Raw genomic sequence first — 15,153 nt, forward strand, 5'->3', positions numbered from 1 at the left:
GCGGGGTTCCCCCCCGCCTCCCCCCCCCCTCCCGCCTCCGAGCATGGAGATGAAATAAGAAAGGATCTCTTGTCATTTTTTTTTTTTTTGTAGGATGCACTGAATGTGTCTCAACTCCGCCTCCTGGGCTGCAAACAGAGACGAATTCACAGGCTGCAAATCCTGTTCATTGACCAGCTTTATTTATTTTTTAAAAATAACTCTCCCTCGTTGGGCTTCCAAGCTCCACGGGTGCCAGTGATGAGCCTATTTTTTTTTTTTTTAATCTTTTTTTTCTATAGCCATCCCCTCAGGTAGCTGGGAAGCCCTTAAAGTTGGGAAAGAAAGGGACCTCTTTTAAACATTGTATTTGTCCCCTTTTTCATAGCCAGCTGCAACTGTGTAATTAAATTGTCAAAGTGAAACGTTGCGGTCTGAGCCGCGCGTCGGTCTCGCACTTGAGCGCGGAGACCCCTTTTCTCTCCTTCTCCCTCTCGCCTCCTCCTCTGCTGTACCGCTTCGCTCCGCGGTTCATGGCAGCGCAGAGGTGTCGCTGGAAGGTGCCTTGTCCGAGGGCTGTTTTTGATGGAAGTGTATTTACCATGAGGAGGGCTGTCCTGCCCGATGGGAACGGGTGCCAATCCAGCTGTGCTCTGGCGGCCGCTCCAGATGTTGGGATGGCTGCGATCGCACAAAAACGCTATTCTGGGACTTCTTTATCATTAGGTCGCTGCTCCAGGCTTGACCAGTCTGGTTGTTTTTTTTTGGTTTTGTTTTTTTTTTTTTTTTGCGCCTGTTTGCCTCGTCTCTTCCATGTCTGTTTGTTTTACCTCTCTAATTCCCCAAAGTTGGTAACGATGTATTGCGAGACTTCAGCTGAACTTGTTGTTGTTAAATACGCAGATAAACTGACTAAAACAGCATAGTCTGGCTACGAGATAAAGCTGCTGAGATTTAATTTGAATATGTCATTTATTAAAAAGCTGATTGTAAGTGGAAGACTGCCTGGAAAATGTCACACGTTCGCATAGTATGTGCACTATATAGGCGAGTGTATAAATATGCATGATGCCGAGTGAAAATATCTATGCTTTCTGGAACATTGATCTCCCCACATAAAATTAAACCGGAATGCACAGTCCCCTCCCCTCTTCCCTCTTTTGCACACCACTAATTTCAGTTAGGTGCCCTTTCCTGCCTAAGGCAGGCGTTCTTGCTCCTGCTGCCTGAGTAATGTACGTGTACGCGGTTCTGTGTGCACATCAGCTGGAAATGTGGACAAGAGTAGTATTGGGGGAATGACCAAAATAGCGTGTTGATGCATCTCTTTGGAAACAAACTGTAGTAGTTTCAAGTCCAGAGGAGTGGTATTATTCTTTGTGAGATATGTGACACATCCTATTTTCGGAGAGGGCTCTGTGCAGGCACCGGAGAGTCATTGCTCATTGTAATCCCACATAGTTTTGAGGACTGCAGAGGTCTGTAGTACAGGACATTGGCCCCTCAGAGCATCGCCTAATGTGATCTATATGGATTGCAGCTTTTAAGTTTCATAGGTTCTAGAATTACAAATTAGCTAATTTTAATCAAAACATGTGAAATGTTATCCTGGCTGGATATAAAGGCTGACTGTGCTGGATCCTCTGGGTTTGTTTTGTTTACTTTGGCTGCAGGCACACTCAGCGGTTTGGGAGATAGTTGTTCTTCTACAGTATAGCAGATGTTTGTCTGAAAGGGTGAGGAAGAAACAAAAACAACATTGTGTGAAGGAGAAAAATTACATAATTTTAAACTAATGCTTTGGTATTAAGCACTGGCATCAACCTTCGTGTAGAGAGTTTCTCTTTTTTCAATCATGCGTGCCTCCTTAAGGTTGGGAACCTCAAGATTTCAGCTGACTTAAAAACTAAAGGCAGGTAGAAATGGCGTTTTGAACCCATGTAATTTCTCACTGAGTGTGAGACAGCTGATGGCAGAACCTTTCATAGCCCACCTTTCAATATAAACCATGCTATGTATGCTATGCATTTTTAGTAGGACAGTTGGCTGCTATCACCTAAGAAGGGGAAAGGGTGGGGGAGAAAAAAAAAAAGTGGTTTGACTTTTTGACTGGTTGAGAAAGTTTAAATCCTGTGGTGATCATTTATCCTTTTTCTTTACCGATGAATTAAGATGTCTAGTTGTTCTTCATAAACCCAAGGAATACAATAATGTAACAAATTGGTTACAGTGTGCAAGATGTTTGCAGTGAAATGACAGAGGGAGCACAATGTGCCCTTGTGTAGGTTCGTATCTGTAATGTTCAAACAGGCGACTGTTTCCCTTCATCTGAACTGCTTTCATCTGGACCAGTGTAAAATAAGCTCTGGTAAGTAATCACGGCAGAGCAGAAAGAAAGGAATGTATACAGCAGTAGACAGCCTAAGCTGTAAAAACTGTAACCCGAGTATCAGCAGCAGATCAGATATCAAGGCTTTAAGGTAGGGGAAATGAAAGAGATGAAGGGGAGGAAAAGACGAGAGAGGGAATGGAAAAGTCAGCTTGGAAAGTGAAGGAGAAGTAGGAGGGCCCCCTCAGGGAAATTTGGCTCAGGGATTAGGGAATTTTATCATGGTGTACAGTGACCTACTCAGGTTTCAGCCCACATTGGATCGAATTGCCTCCCTTTGCTAGCAGAAAGAAAAAAGACTGGTGTATATGTGATTTCCACACCCCCCTCCCCTTCGGATAATAAAAAGGCCGTTGGTACAAATGTCTATTTTAAGTACAGCAAATGCAAGGCACTATGAATGAGCAATAAAATTACCTCATCACAGAGACTTCCTTCGAGATTTGCTGTTTGATACAGTCAGATATTTACTCCATAAGGATCACAACACCCAAATGCTTGGTTTGGTGTTTTCCAACAGTAGTGTCACAGCTCAGTTTTAACATGACTGTATGGATATTCAGGTTGCTCACTCTTTCCTTATGCCAGATATTGAGTTACATTTTTGTTATCGCTAACCTAATGTACATGATGGTTATAACAAATTTTAATTTGATACAATGTTGTGTGCAAAAAGTACATGACTCTGCACAGTTTTCTGATATTACGTTTCAATGAAAAATACATTCAGGAGGAACTGTTTTGTTTCGCTGTGACCTTTACAGCCACTCTTTCTTTTTCTCCAGTTATTTTTTCTTTTGTCCCCCTTCTTTGTTCAGATGACACTTTCCATTTTTTTTTTCTCCCAGAGGTAGCATTCACTTCGCGCTTTGGAGGAAGAGCAGATAGTTATTCTGAAATTCAGTTCAGTGCCATTTCTCACTTGCTGATGAATAACAACACACCTAATAGATCCAAAGCTGTCATAATCAGGGAACCCAGTACTATTTTAAGACCAAAATATTTTCTACAGTTTAATTGATGAAAGCACTTGTTGAGGCACAATGATGGCTCCCCCAACCATCCCTCCTCAGCTTATTTCCATTTGCCATCCTACTGCCAGGAAGCTTGGGAGGAACAGCAAGGTGCTCTGAAATGTTGTGAAGTGAGGTTACATCCAGTCCTGGATTGCACTGGAAGTTCTCCCGCACAGATGAGACAATGTATCCATGTGTCTCTAACAGTTGAAAGGCAAGCAATTAATCTGCACTGTAATTTCACAGGGCTGCTTCATGTGCCCAAGGAGTTTACCATCTATGAATATTCTCAATAACTAATTTGTATCTTAAACTGGGCTTCGTTCCTGATGCCTAAAGCTTAGGACAGCCCCATCTGTTATCATTTAATAGTAAACTCATCAGAATGTCTTTCAGTTTAGTGTTTTAATATTCCCTGTTTGGCATTTGAAAGTACTACTGTCAGAAGGAGGAAAGCGGTGAAGCAGGCGTAGCAGCCTTGCGCCTGGAGCGAGCCAGTTCGCTCAGAGCGCTCAGTAGGTTCCAAGGAAACTCCTCCCTTCTCTCCTGAAAAGCAAAAAATGTCTTTGGGAAAGTGAAAAAGCAGGCAGGCTTTATCAATTGCGTTATTTCAGGTGGAGGGTGTTTCTGTGGAGTCTGTGTGGAAGGGGTTTTGAGGGATGGCAGCAAAGGGGGTTGCATTGTCTGCACTGGGAGCCTCACCTGCCAGTGTGCTGTAGAAATAGCACTTCTCTGAACAAAGTGGATGAAACAGAACCAAACATGTATATGGGAGAACAAAGAAAAGTAAAGCATCAAGGAATTTTGGTTTCTGATAGAGTAAAAGTCTAACCATTGAATTCAATGTGGTGACAGCATAAATAAGCAAAGAATGTGAGGGCTGGGAAAAAAAAAAGTTTGTGTTGTGACTACAGAAACATTTTTATTTCTTGATGCAGTGAAAGTGAAAAGTGAATTTGTGGGTCTCTGCACTGAGTGGGTTATGCAGGCAAGGAAATGGAATGGAGCCACTGTGCTTCCTCCCAGATCTGAAATAAACATTCAGCAGTAAAACCTAGAAGAAAATGAGTCTGACAGACTCATTCTCCCCTGTGTTTCCTGCCTCCGTGTTTGCCAGGCCTCGTTCGGTGAAGCCAGGCCTTGCCCCCTGTGAATAAGGTTCATAGAGAAGGAAAGACAAGAGATCTAAGATGGAAAGAGAAGCACGGCTTAGCTTCAGAATGTATTAATTAGCAAAGATTTGGGAAAATGATGCATCGTAATGTAAAAAATCAAACTGTAGGTGTACTGTTACGATGAAATGAATCCTGAAGTGGGAAGAAATGTGATTATATTTTTACTGACTAGCATATAAGTCAGTCTCACATAGGAAAGAAACCACAGTCTGGCAAGTCAACACACTCTTCTTCATCTTTCATGTGAATAGGAAGCAAATTCAAGTAGAAATACCAGCAAGAGTAATAGTTATCCTGGCTCTTCCAAGAGGGACCATATTTCTGTGTAGTACAAGAACTGAGAAATCACACAGTTAAAACATGCAAATCACACATTGTCCTGCAGGGGTGATAGGTGGTTTGGGATTTAGCAGGGGGCAAAACCCAAACTGCTGTCCACTGGGAAGGAAGGGCTTTGGCAATGGTGTGTGATGGGCCACCAGAGCATTTTTGGCCCAGTTTCTTTGGCAGGGATGAGCTGGTTGGGATGTGCTGCAGCCATAGTGAATGCTCTGGCGGTTTGTCAGCTGTGATGGTGCGCTGTCAGCTAGAAGAGAGCAGGAGGCTTGGCTCTGGCAGGATGATAACCAACTGCCTGGGTGCGCTGGCAGCTGAAGAGGTGGTCTTCTGTGGTCTCAGAAGCTTGTCTGCTTGGTGGGTGCAGAAAAGAACTGAGCTTGGCATGGCAGAGTGAGTGCAGGAGGATGCAGGACAGGATTTCTGTGGTTGTCTTCTCAGCTCTGACACTGACCCACACTGTGAGTGGCACCAGAGTTTGACCTCTTGGTTTCCCCACAGGGGACTGACCATCGTCTCCCTGTCAGGATGAACTTAGGTCCCAGTGTGGTATATTTGCAATGAACTCTGTAAGGCCTGCAGGGCCACTCCAGCTGGGAGGCTCCCTTTGGGCTCAGTGGAATTTGCTCTGGACTTAGGGGTCCCAGCTTAGCCGTGTGATTGCTGACTTGGGATTTTACTGATGATGGGCAAGGTTTTCCCTGGCGTCCTGGTCTTCGACATCATCCCAGCCCTCTGGCATGACTGTAGTGTTGGGGTGGCAGCCTCCACCCTACAGACATTCCACATCATTTTGGGGAATGAGTCTGAAAGTAAGCATGGACCAGCTCAGTGCCTCTGCTGTCCTGTTCCTGCAGAAGACTTTGAATTGCAGCTCCTTGCACATCCTCCATCTGGTCACCCACGCTTGCCTTCACATCTCCTCCCTGGTCTTCGGCAGGTCCGTTATTTCTCAGTTCCACTGGCTCCTGTATAGCTTGCTTCATCACTGCTGCTTCTACTTTTCTGCTCCAACCTCACGTCCCACATTATTGCTTTTCTCAAGCCTCGCTGTTACAATCATCACTCTTCCTTTCACTGAGCTTTTGAAGCTTGTACATCTTTCAGTGAGGTTTGCTCTGTGTGTACAGGTTATGTATTAATTTGCTTTCTTCCTGTCCTTAACCTCATCAAGAACTTGACTTTTTTGTGTCTTTTTTTTTTTTTTCTTTTACTGTTCCCCCCTCTGTATTCACATAGAGAAAAATTATCTCTTCTCATCATTTTTGTTTTACTTATGGCCACCACACTGGTCTTTACAAATCTCATCTTGTTACCTTGTCTTAAATCCACGTAGATTGTGTCTATCATTGAAATCGAAGAAGGGAATATACATGGAAACCATGAATTCATAGTGGTCAGCTTCGGGACAGCGGCTTCAGCAAGGACATGACCTGTGTGACCATGTTCTCAATTGTCAGGATGTCAGACATCACTGCAAATGGGTATTGTAGTCAGGAGTCTGAGGGAAGGTGATGCTGTTCTTTGGATGCCCATCTATGCAAGAGAGTTAAAAACACATCTCTCAGTTTTGACTGACAGTTTGCTGTGGATGGGATCATCCTTTTGGTTTGCTGTGTATGAAGTCTGGTGTAATGAAGCTCTGGCTGTTAGTCACTGAGAGAATGGTATTAAGCCTGATCTGCATCGCTGTAATAGGTAGGATGAATTATAAGGGAGAATGGCTTTTTTTTTTCTTTTAGCCAAGCCACTCTTGTTGAGAAAGCATGGTGTTAAAATGGTGCCTACTTTTGTTACTGCTAATGCGCAACATCATTGTACTCTCACTGAAGTTTGCAGGAAAGACCCCAGTGATTTACTTTTTTATAAGAGAGTCAAGTCTCTATGATGGGTAGTTTCAAAGTCCAATGTGTTTCTTGTCATTGTGAGTGTTCATTTTCTTGCATCACTTATCATAGACAATTTAAATGAAACTTGAAAGGTACTTAAACTTTGTGCTGTTACAAACTCAACCATCACTTTGGCTACTTTCTGAAGAGACATACACATGTATTAATTTTCAAGAAAAAATAAACATATGTACAACCTTGCTTACATATTCCTTGACAAGTAATTAAAAATTACTCGTTGCCTGAGTTGATCAGCAGTGCAGATAAAACACAAAGCACCCTCAGGAGCCAAATTTAGAGCTACCCAATTAATTTGGTTGTATGGGATTTAAGTCCATAAGACTTTGTCAATTGGTCTCTACCTTGCTAGATTAGTCTCTAGGGCTGTGTCTCCATAGCTGAAATTCAGCAAAGCAAGGGAAGCTGGCAGGTCTTTCCTTCAGGCCTCCATGGACCCTTTCAGGATGTTCTGGGTGAGCTGCAGTGGTGAGATTTCACTCCGCAGCTCCAGGTCATTTTGTTATTGGGTCCCCATGGGTTGGAAACAGTGTTAGTGCATTGGGACTCTTCAGCACTAGGAGAGTTTTCTAAAAAGCTAAGAAAAACAAACAAAAAAAACCTTTAGAAAAATTTCCCATTTTCGCTAGTACTTAAAACACAAAACTGCATCATTCAAGTGAGAGTTTAAATATATATTTTAGAAATAGGTAGGTGTTAGCCGCATTACGCTGCATTGTACTCATTAAAAACTGTAGTAGTGACATAGTTTAGACCTCGTGGGCTGTTATACTTATAATGCTGACTCTAGAAGTAGAAGTGAAATGATGCAATGTTTTCCAGCAATTCGGGGCTGCACAGGAGAGCCATAGAATTGTGACTTGCATCAGACGACCAAGTGAAAATGAAAAGGGGAAAAACCAAAAGGAAACTGATGCTTCAGAGGTCTGCTGTGGGGTTTTGCTTTGGGTTTTCTTTTCCTAAAATATGTTTGTGCACAATTACACAGATGATACTCTTGGAAGAGTACAAATTGCTTGTGTTTATTGCTTATAGGTGCTTTACAGCGCTCACTGAGTGACAGGAACACCTATGTAATCTGGTGTGATGAATGAGCCAGGAGCAGTGCAGTGCTCTGAGGTTCTGTAGCACAGCGCCTGCTGTAGCTTCAAGTTCAAAAGCAATTATAATTTGATTAATTTTTATTTATTTGTTTAAATGACTGGAGAACTGCTGTGTTCTATCATTACACTTGCTCCCACTCAAAAATTAAGCTAGAGCAGTTACTAGACAAAATCTAGCAACCTGTGAATTTGACATATACCATTTATTTTGAATCGGCGTCATATTCTCCTTATTCCTTTGCTGATAGCCAGAGTCCTGGGAGGCACTGCTTAGCAGAAGCATTATTTTAGATCTCAAGATCTTGCAGGAATGTGAAGTTTGGAATTTGTTTTAAAAGAGTGCTGATAAAAAAAAAAAAAAAGCAACAAACCAAAAACCAAAAAACAACAGAACCCAAATATAAAGGCTTTTTGTGTGGCTTTTTCATTTCAATTTATAGTTGTCATACTACTTTAAACTGACCTTTGCCGTCACAATAATTCATTAGCTGGTTTCCTTTGGTAATTTTCTAAATCCGTAAGCTGTAGAGCTCCATGGCACTATTTGGTCTCAGAAAGCTTTGTTGCCTGGCTGCAGATTTCTTAACTTACTCCACTAAATCTCCTGGCCCAGTAATGAGTGTTTTCTACAGAAATATTTTTGCCTTATGACCTAGAGGACATATTTTAATAGAAATTGAGGGTTATAACAGTCATGCACCATACTTTGCATTTCCATAAAGACATAAAATGTAACCGCACAGCCACTTGGAAATCAGTTTAAAAATAAATATGGCAAAACTGAGAAAGGTTTTCTTAAACAAATATAAGAGATGTTTGTATGAAACATTATGGTAAAATGCTTTCACAGTGAAGAGTTTTTAAGTGGTTTGACTATGTGAGGGCTTATAACTGAGGAGAAACTTCTTTGCTGTGATTTTATTTGGTTTGGTTCATGGGCACCTTAAGGAACTGTAATTGTGTCAGTGACCTGCTCCAGCTGAAAAGGCTGTAGCGCAGTAAGATTGATTAACTGCTGGTTGAAAAAAAATTCAGGTTTTCTGTTATTCTCTTGCTGCATTCCTAAATATTTTATGGGAACAGAGACAAGTTGTGTGATGAATGTACGTTAAAATATTTGACATTGAATGTCAGAGCAAAAGTCATAAATAACTCCCCTTTTAATTTTCTTTAAATTACAGACGTATGAGTCTCTGTCATAATTACATGTGCCAGTTGGAGATTTAAATGCATTTCACTTTATGCACTTGACTTATGAAATGAACATTAGTCTTTGAGGAGGTGGGCCAAACCTGACATTCCTCATGTAGCACAGATACAGTTCAATTTATGCAGTCCTCCCTTCCTTCCAAATGGTTATTGATTACATAAATAAGTAGGTAATTTTTCTCTTTCAGAACTTTGCAGAAAACACTATGAATGAGCTCCTTGGCTGGTATGGTTATGATAAGGTTGAGTTGAAAGATGGAGAAGATATTGAATTCAGGAACTACTCGGCAGATGGGGAAAGCCGCCAGCACATTTCTGTTCTCAAAGGTAATGAGACTTCATGTTTCTGTGTTCATGCGAAGAAGGATTAATAGCTCAACCTGTCTAAATTGGTGTGGATTGGGAAGCGTGTTCTGCTACTTGTGTCTTGGTTGCTTTGCATAAAAATATCTGAGAGTATCTTGTGCTATAGGGAAGCCAATAAGGTATGAGGAAAATCACTTCACAGAATTGCTGTTGGTTGGCTCTTACTGATGTATCTTCGCAAATAATACCTTCTGTGAGTCAGTTGAAAGTCATTTACCTGTGGTACCAATAAACTTCTCGCAGCTGGAGGAAAGAGGGAGCCCTTTCTTAGCAGAGTGGCTTAAGGAACCCTTTAGCTTTCCATACTAATGCTGCTTTTAAACTTTTTAAAGTGTTGAAAGATTTTAAACTGGAATATTCCCAACACATGTAGGAATGGGTGTGAGCATTCACAAAAGGCTTCTTATCCACCTTTGAACCACACTGTCTTCTGAAAGTGTAGTAGAAATTTTCCGGGGATGTAATTTGTTTGGGACACTGCTGAATCTTTGTGATTCAAAATGTAAAGGATGAGATCCCGTCTGTTTGTTCCATCATTCAGTTTTTGCCTTCTGACTCCTCAGTCCCATGGGATGGGTAGGGACTTGTCATCAGAGTGAAGAGAAGAGTAGAAAATTACTGCATCTTAACTTACCGAACAGGAGTTCCACAAAGGTGAGGTAAAGAGAGGAAATTGCAGCAGCTCTTATGCTCTTGGAGTGCCACTTTTCACTGTGTTCATGGACAGCAGTGTTTGGGTTTTCTTTCTGAAAGCCAGGAGCAGCATTGTATTCAGTGAATGTTGCAGTGAGTACTGATACCAGAGAGACCAGTGCTGAAGGAGACATGGCTAGAAAAAGGTGAAAAAATTAGAGGTAGGGGGAAACAACCTAACTGTGTTAAAATTGAATGTTTGCAGCTCGTTAGTTCTATAACAACACTGGTGGTCAATGATTGTTTTTCATTTAAAATGCAGTGGTGTTAAGCTGCCTTTGAAGAAACTTGTGTGCCTGTGCAGCAACGTGCTTCATTTATTTATGTTTTAATAAAAAGATCTTTTATTGAGTGACCTGTGGCTCCAGTCTATGCTTGATGAAATTTGTGACATACTTTTTTTATAGGCACATGATACAAATCCTATGTTTTATGTACCATAGATGTCGAATGTCTGTGCAGGTAGAAATTTTTGGTGTGAGCAATCTATGGGAGGGGAAAAAAGTACATTTCTCTCTTTGAGAGATGGAGGGAGAGGGAGTAATGAGAATTAAGTCCTGCCCCATAGCTGAAGTGTATTAGAGAAATTCCTACAAATAAGAATCTTGAGGTGATTTGGATTAAAGAATTAGATTAATAACTGTCATCATTTCATGCACACTTTGCTGTGATTTCAATATTCTATTCATTTCTTTAAATCCTTTTCATTATTACTACTCATATGTATAGAGAATTAAGGATTCTTTTATTCTTTAGTTTCTGCGTCTTGCATTGGTGAAGTCACAGTACACTGGCTGTGATCACCATGCAAAAAGTACAGATAAAGTACAGGAATAGGATGCCATTGACTAAAGAAGGCATACTAAGGATATGTATGACAAAATAATCTTACCTTTCGCAAAAAGAAAGCGTGAATTTGATAAAAAAAAAAAAAAAACCAAACAACAAACCTGGAGCATTTCTGAAGAATACTGGAAAGTATAAATTTCTATAAAAGGGAAACTGTCTGGGTTTTTTTGTTCACTCTTCTTGTGTTAGGGTAAGTAATTTAATGAAGAGATTGGTGAAAGTATGTAAGGCCATTTAAGAAATATATGTGTCATACTGTACAATGTGTTCTTTGTGTTTTACAGAAAATTCTTTGCCAAAACCAAAATTACCTGAGGACAGTGTTATTTCACCGTACAATATAAACCCAAGCTACCCAGGGCTTGCAACAGGAAATGGACTATCGGACTCACCAGCAGGATCGAAGGATCATGGGAATGTACCTATTATTGTCCCATTAATTCCACCACCTTTCATAAAGCCACCAGCAGGTAAATCCTGATGAATATTTTTTAAAAATGGTTACTGTCATTGATGATGTCGTGAGATTGCTAGATCATTATGTCTTAGCAAGAGGGCTGATTTCAAAATGATTGAAACTGGTCACAGGGAGCTTTAAAAAGGAGTGGGAGGGTGGCTTTAGTTGCTTTAGTATTCTCGAAAAACTTCCACAAATGCAGTGACAACAAAATTGCACTGCTTGCGACACTCCTCATGCTGGATTATAGTCTCAGCACTTCAGTAGAGTCTGCTTTTAGGAAAAAAAAAAATTGTTCTGGTGAATAAAACCTTTAAGTAAATTAATGGAAGAATATTAAATTGAAAACAGGCTCCATGAAGGAAACAGTGAAAGAGACAAAGCCGTCAAATAAGTATCATGTCTGTATATCAGGTTAACAAGCTCATGTCGGGAAAACTGTCTCTTGATTTCCATTGAAATCCCTGACCGTTGTCTCTTGAGGATTTAATAAGATCTTCTCTCTTCCCAGGAGACTGTGCTGAGATGTTTTACCTTTTCATTAGATTTTTATCAGGAGTGATTTTATAATATGCCATTCCTCAGAGTTTGCATGAAAAATGATTTATTCCACTCTGCATACTGCTTACTGTAATCCGTGAAAGGAACTCTTGCAGCTACACCAAGGTGATTAATTGTTGTGTTATTGTTTACTGCTCTACATGGTGTGATAATTGGTGAATCTAGATAGCAGTAGGCTCAGTCCTACTTCCATGGACATCCCTGCATGTTGTTCTGGTGACTCTTGAGTGATCAGGGTGACATGCAACACCTACCCTAGAATGGTAGCTCTCCGCACACAGGGAGGCACCTTGGGCAAAGAGTCCTCACCAGGTGCAAGGGTGCCTCTGCTCAGGCAGAACAGTTTGTAGGGTTAGCTCCCAGCTGTTAGATGGTCACCTCTGCCCTTTTTCAAAAGGTAGCTGTAAAGTACTGATCAGTCCAAGAACGTGTTTGCCTGTTGTCAGTCGTGTACAGTTGCCCCTCCTAAATTATTGTTACGACATTGAGTTTTTTCTCTATAGAAGTATACTAATATGCTATGAATAATTTTAAAATGTTACTCAATACTCATTCCCTGCCAAAAACTTTCAATCTATTTTATACGGTATTTGCTAATTACCAAAGCTATTTGGGCCCATTCCTGCAGCCTTTACACAGCTAAAGATCTCGGGCCATATGGGCTGGATCCTCAGCTGTTGTTGATTTGGCCCTAAAGCTTTAATCAAGAGCTTGTGCCATCCCAAGCTATTTTCCCCTCCAATGTGAGTCACGAATGAATCCAGAATGCTGAATTTGTGGTATGTGAACACAAGACTATAGCATGCATTGTGCAAATTGCCACAGTTGCTGGATTTTTATGACATCAAATAAGCAGGAGGAGATGGAACTATGAAGTAGAAAAACAAATTACTGCAACAGTAGTTAAGTGGACACAGGGGAATCTTGGCCAAGTCAACTACCTTCTGTTCTTTGTCCATCCACCTACAGCATATGATCCTGTGTTCAAATGTACCACGAAGGGTAACGTGCAGAGAAGGCTTTTCATAAGTATTTTTCAACTTTACTTTTAAAAATCCATTAATTAATAATGATTGTTGTTTCACGTACATAGGGGGATATAAATGCATAATCTCCGCCTCCTCTGACTTTATCCCATGATCAGTAATGAGCACTAGATTACTGTGACTTCTGAGCAGATGAACATATTTATCTCACCTTTGTTTTAGAGAGCAAAGCTTGGGAGGACTGGAGGGGGAGGAGAACCACAACCTTTGTGGGATTTGCAATAAGCATGGCTAGTAATTGTTTTGTTTTATCTTAGGGCGTAGGTGCCCTAGTCATGATCACCCCAAAGAACCCAGCAAGAAACAACTGGTGAATACAAGTAGAAAAGGGAGTACAAAGGAGAGCCAATGTGCGAGGCAGTGGTCTTGGCACTGCACTTTGACACTGTTCTGTGGGCACTACATCAAAGCAGAAAACTTCAGAGTGGTACAAAGCCAGACAAGAGTAACTCTGGGGATGTTTTCTTGGAGTCCCTCGCAAACGCAGGGGATGACTTTGGAAATAGCACAGAGGTGCTTCTTTGAGTTAAGCATGCAAATGATTAGACTCACATCATTAATTTTCAGCACGAGGGACAGACAGACTGTGACTGACCTACCACAAGAACAGAAGCAGTTTACATTTGTTTGAGCTAATAAATGAAGTGAGGGGACACAGAGGGAGAGGCAGAAAGAGGCCAAGAGAAAGCTTCAAGGTTAAAACACTGGGCAGGAAAAGGGACATTTGCAGTGTATTTTGAGTAGACACACATAGGACAAGGTTATGGGCCAGAGAGAAAACCAGGTAGTAATGCACTGTAGTGACTGATATGCTAAGAATTGGGATGCGTCCAAACTTTGTGAATGGATGAGGAAAGCTTTTAGATATTGTACAGGAGAAAAATCTACAAGACTTAAATATAGCTTGAAACAGAGTGCCCATAGGTAAAAATGATACCTAAATCATGAACCTGAAAGACAGGAAAGATGGTGCAGTCCAACCTTATTGAGCAAATAATATGGAGTGAGCACTCAGGGAGAAATTATTAAGACTTTAATTCTTGCTGTATTGATCTTGAACAGAAGGGTCAGCATGAGTAAAAAGGTGTCAGACAGGCTGAGGTATTCATTTGGACAGGAGTGCAATGGTCTGAAGAGGATAAGCAGATCCAAGAAACAGTCACAATGAATGATTAGCTGAATAATTTTTGCTGATAAGATTCTATTCAGATAAGAGGGAGAAGAGAAAGAGCAGAGCATGGATGATGCTCACAGAAGCCTGAAGGGAGAAACGGGAAGGATACTTGGCAATGTGCACTGATGTAGCAATTGCAGAGGTAGAAGACACTGGGGAAGACAGTCAGGAAGCCAGGGGAAACAGGATTTCCAGGGAAGCAAATATGACTCTTGATATCAGAAACAGCTACCAGCTTGAGCAAGAGGGGTAAGGAGTGCTGATCCTGAACTATGTCCAAGAAGCTGTCATTGAAGATTTTAGTAGATTAGGTTTTCCTTGAGTGTGCTGAAAAACTCTGAACTGTGTCCTGTCTGCATTCATATTTTGTACGACCAGGCTAAAACCTTGAACATTTAACAAAATTACCTCTTTTTCCCTCATGCCTACTTTGCAGTAAAGCGTTTTGAAAACCAAATAATTTTGACCAATCTGACTAAAATTTTATCTCCGACCTCTTCAGATTTCTATTTTAGTCAAATGAAATGTTAGGTACGAATCGGCTTATATGATCCTGGAAAATGTTAGGGGTCTACCTATCCAGAGAGGTAGCTGCAATAAACACACTCTCTCTTTGCTGTATCTCAGAATTACACCCAGAGTTAAATGCATGGGCCCTATGTGGTCCACTGGTTGTCTACAGACTCAGGTTATGGCATGTCAGTGGAGGATGCTAAATCCAGTCATGGGAAGCCTCCACCAGAAGGGTGCAAATTGCTCAGATGTGGAGGCTGTTTTTGCAAGAGCATTGCGCTGATTTGTACCACCAGGCAGATAGATCACACTCAGGCAGTCCCAAAACAAATGTGACTTCGTAAGTCAACATCAGCCATCCAACCTGCATCTGGAAGCAA

General features: G+C 41.2%; 1 protein-coding gene across 3 annotated transcripts in view; it reads left to right on the forward strand.

Moving 5' to 3' along the window:
• The first annotated feature begins 766 nt into the window (after positions 1 to 766).
• SOBP (sine oculis binding protein homolog) overlaps positions 767 to 15,153 on the forward strand; it is a 117,064-nt gene continuing 102,677 nt past the window's right edge. For 2 of the 3 annotated variants that reach the window (XM_027895387.1, XM_027895405.1), the window contains exons 1-3: positions 767 to 1,009; positions 9,303 to 9,441; positions 11,307 to 11,492. In XM_027895387.1, the coding sequence (XP_027751188.1) occupies positions 992 to 1,009; positions 9,303 to 9,441; positions 11,307 to 11,492 (343 nt within the window). In that variant the 5' untranslated portion in view covers positions 767 to 991. Of the gene's footprint in view, positions 2,348 to 9,302; positions 9,442 to 11,306; positions 11,493 to 15,153 lie in introns of all 3 variants that reach the window. The other variant, XM_027895397.1, reaches the window with a different exon arrangement.

The sequence above is a fragment of the Empidonax traillii genome, unplaced genomic scaffold, assembly GCF_003031625.1.
Source record: "Empidonax traillii isolate 1590-97213 ecotype Southwest subspecies unplaced genomic scaffold, ASM303162v1 scaffold16:size2589160, whole genome shotgun sequence".
NCBI lineage: Eukaryota > Metazoa > Chordata > Aves > Passeriformes > Tyrannidae > Empidonax > Empidonax traillii.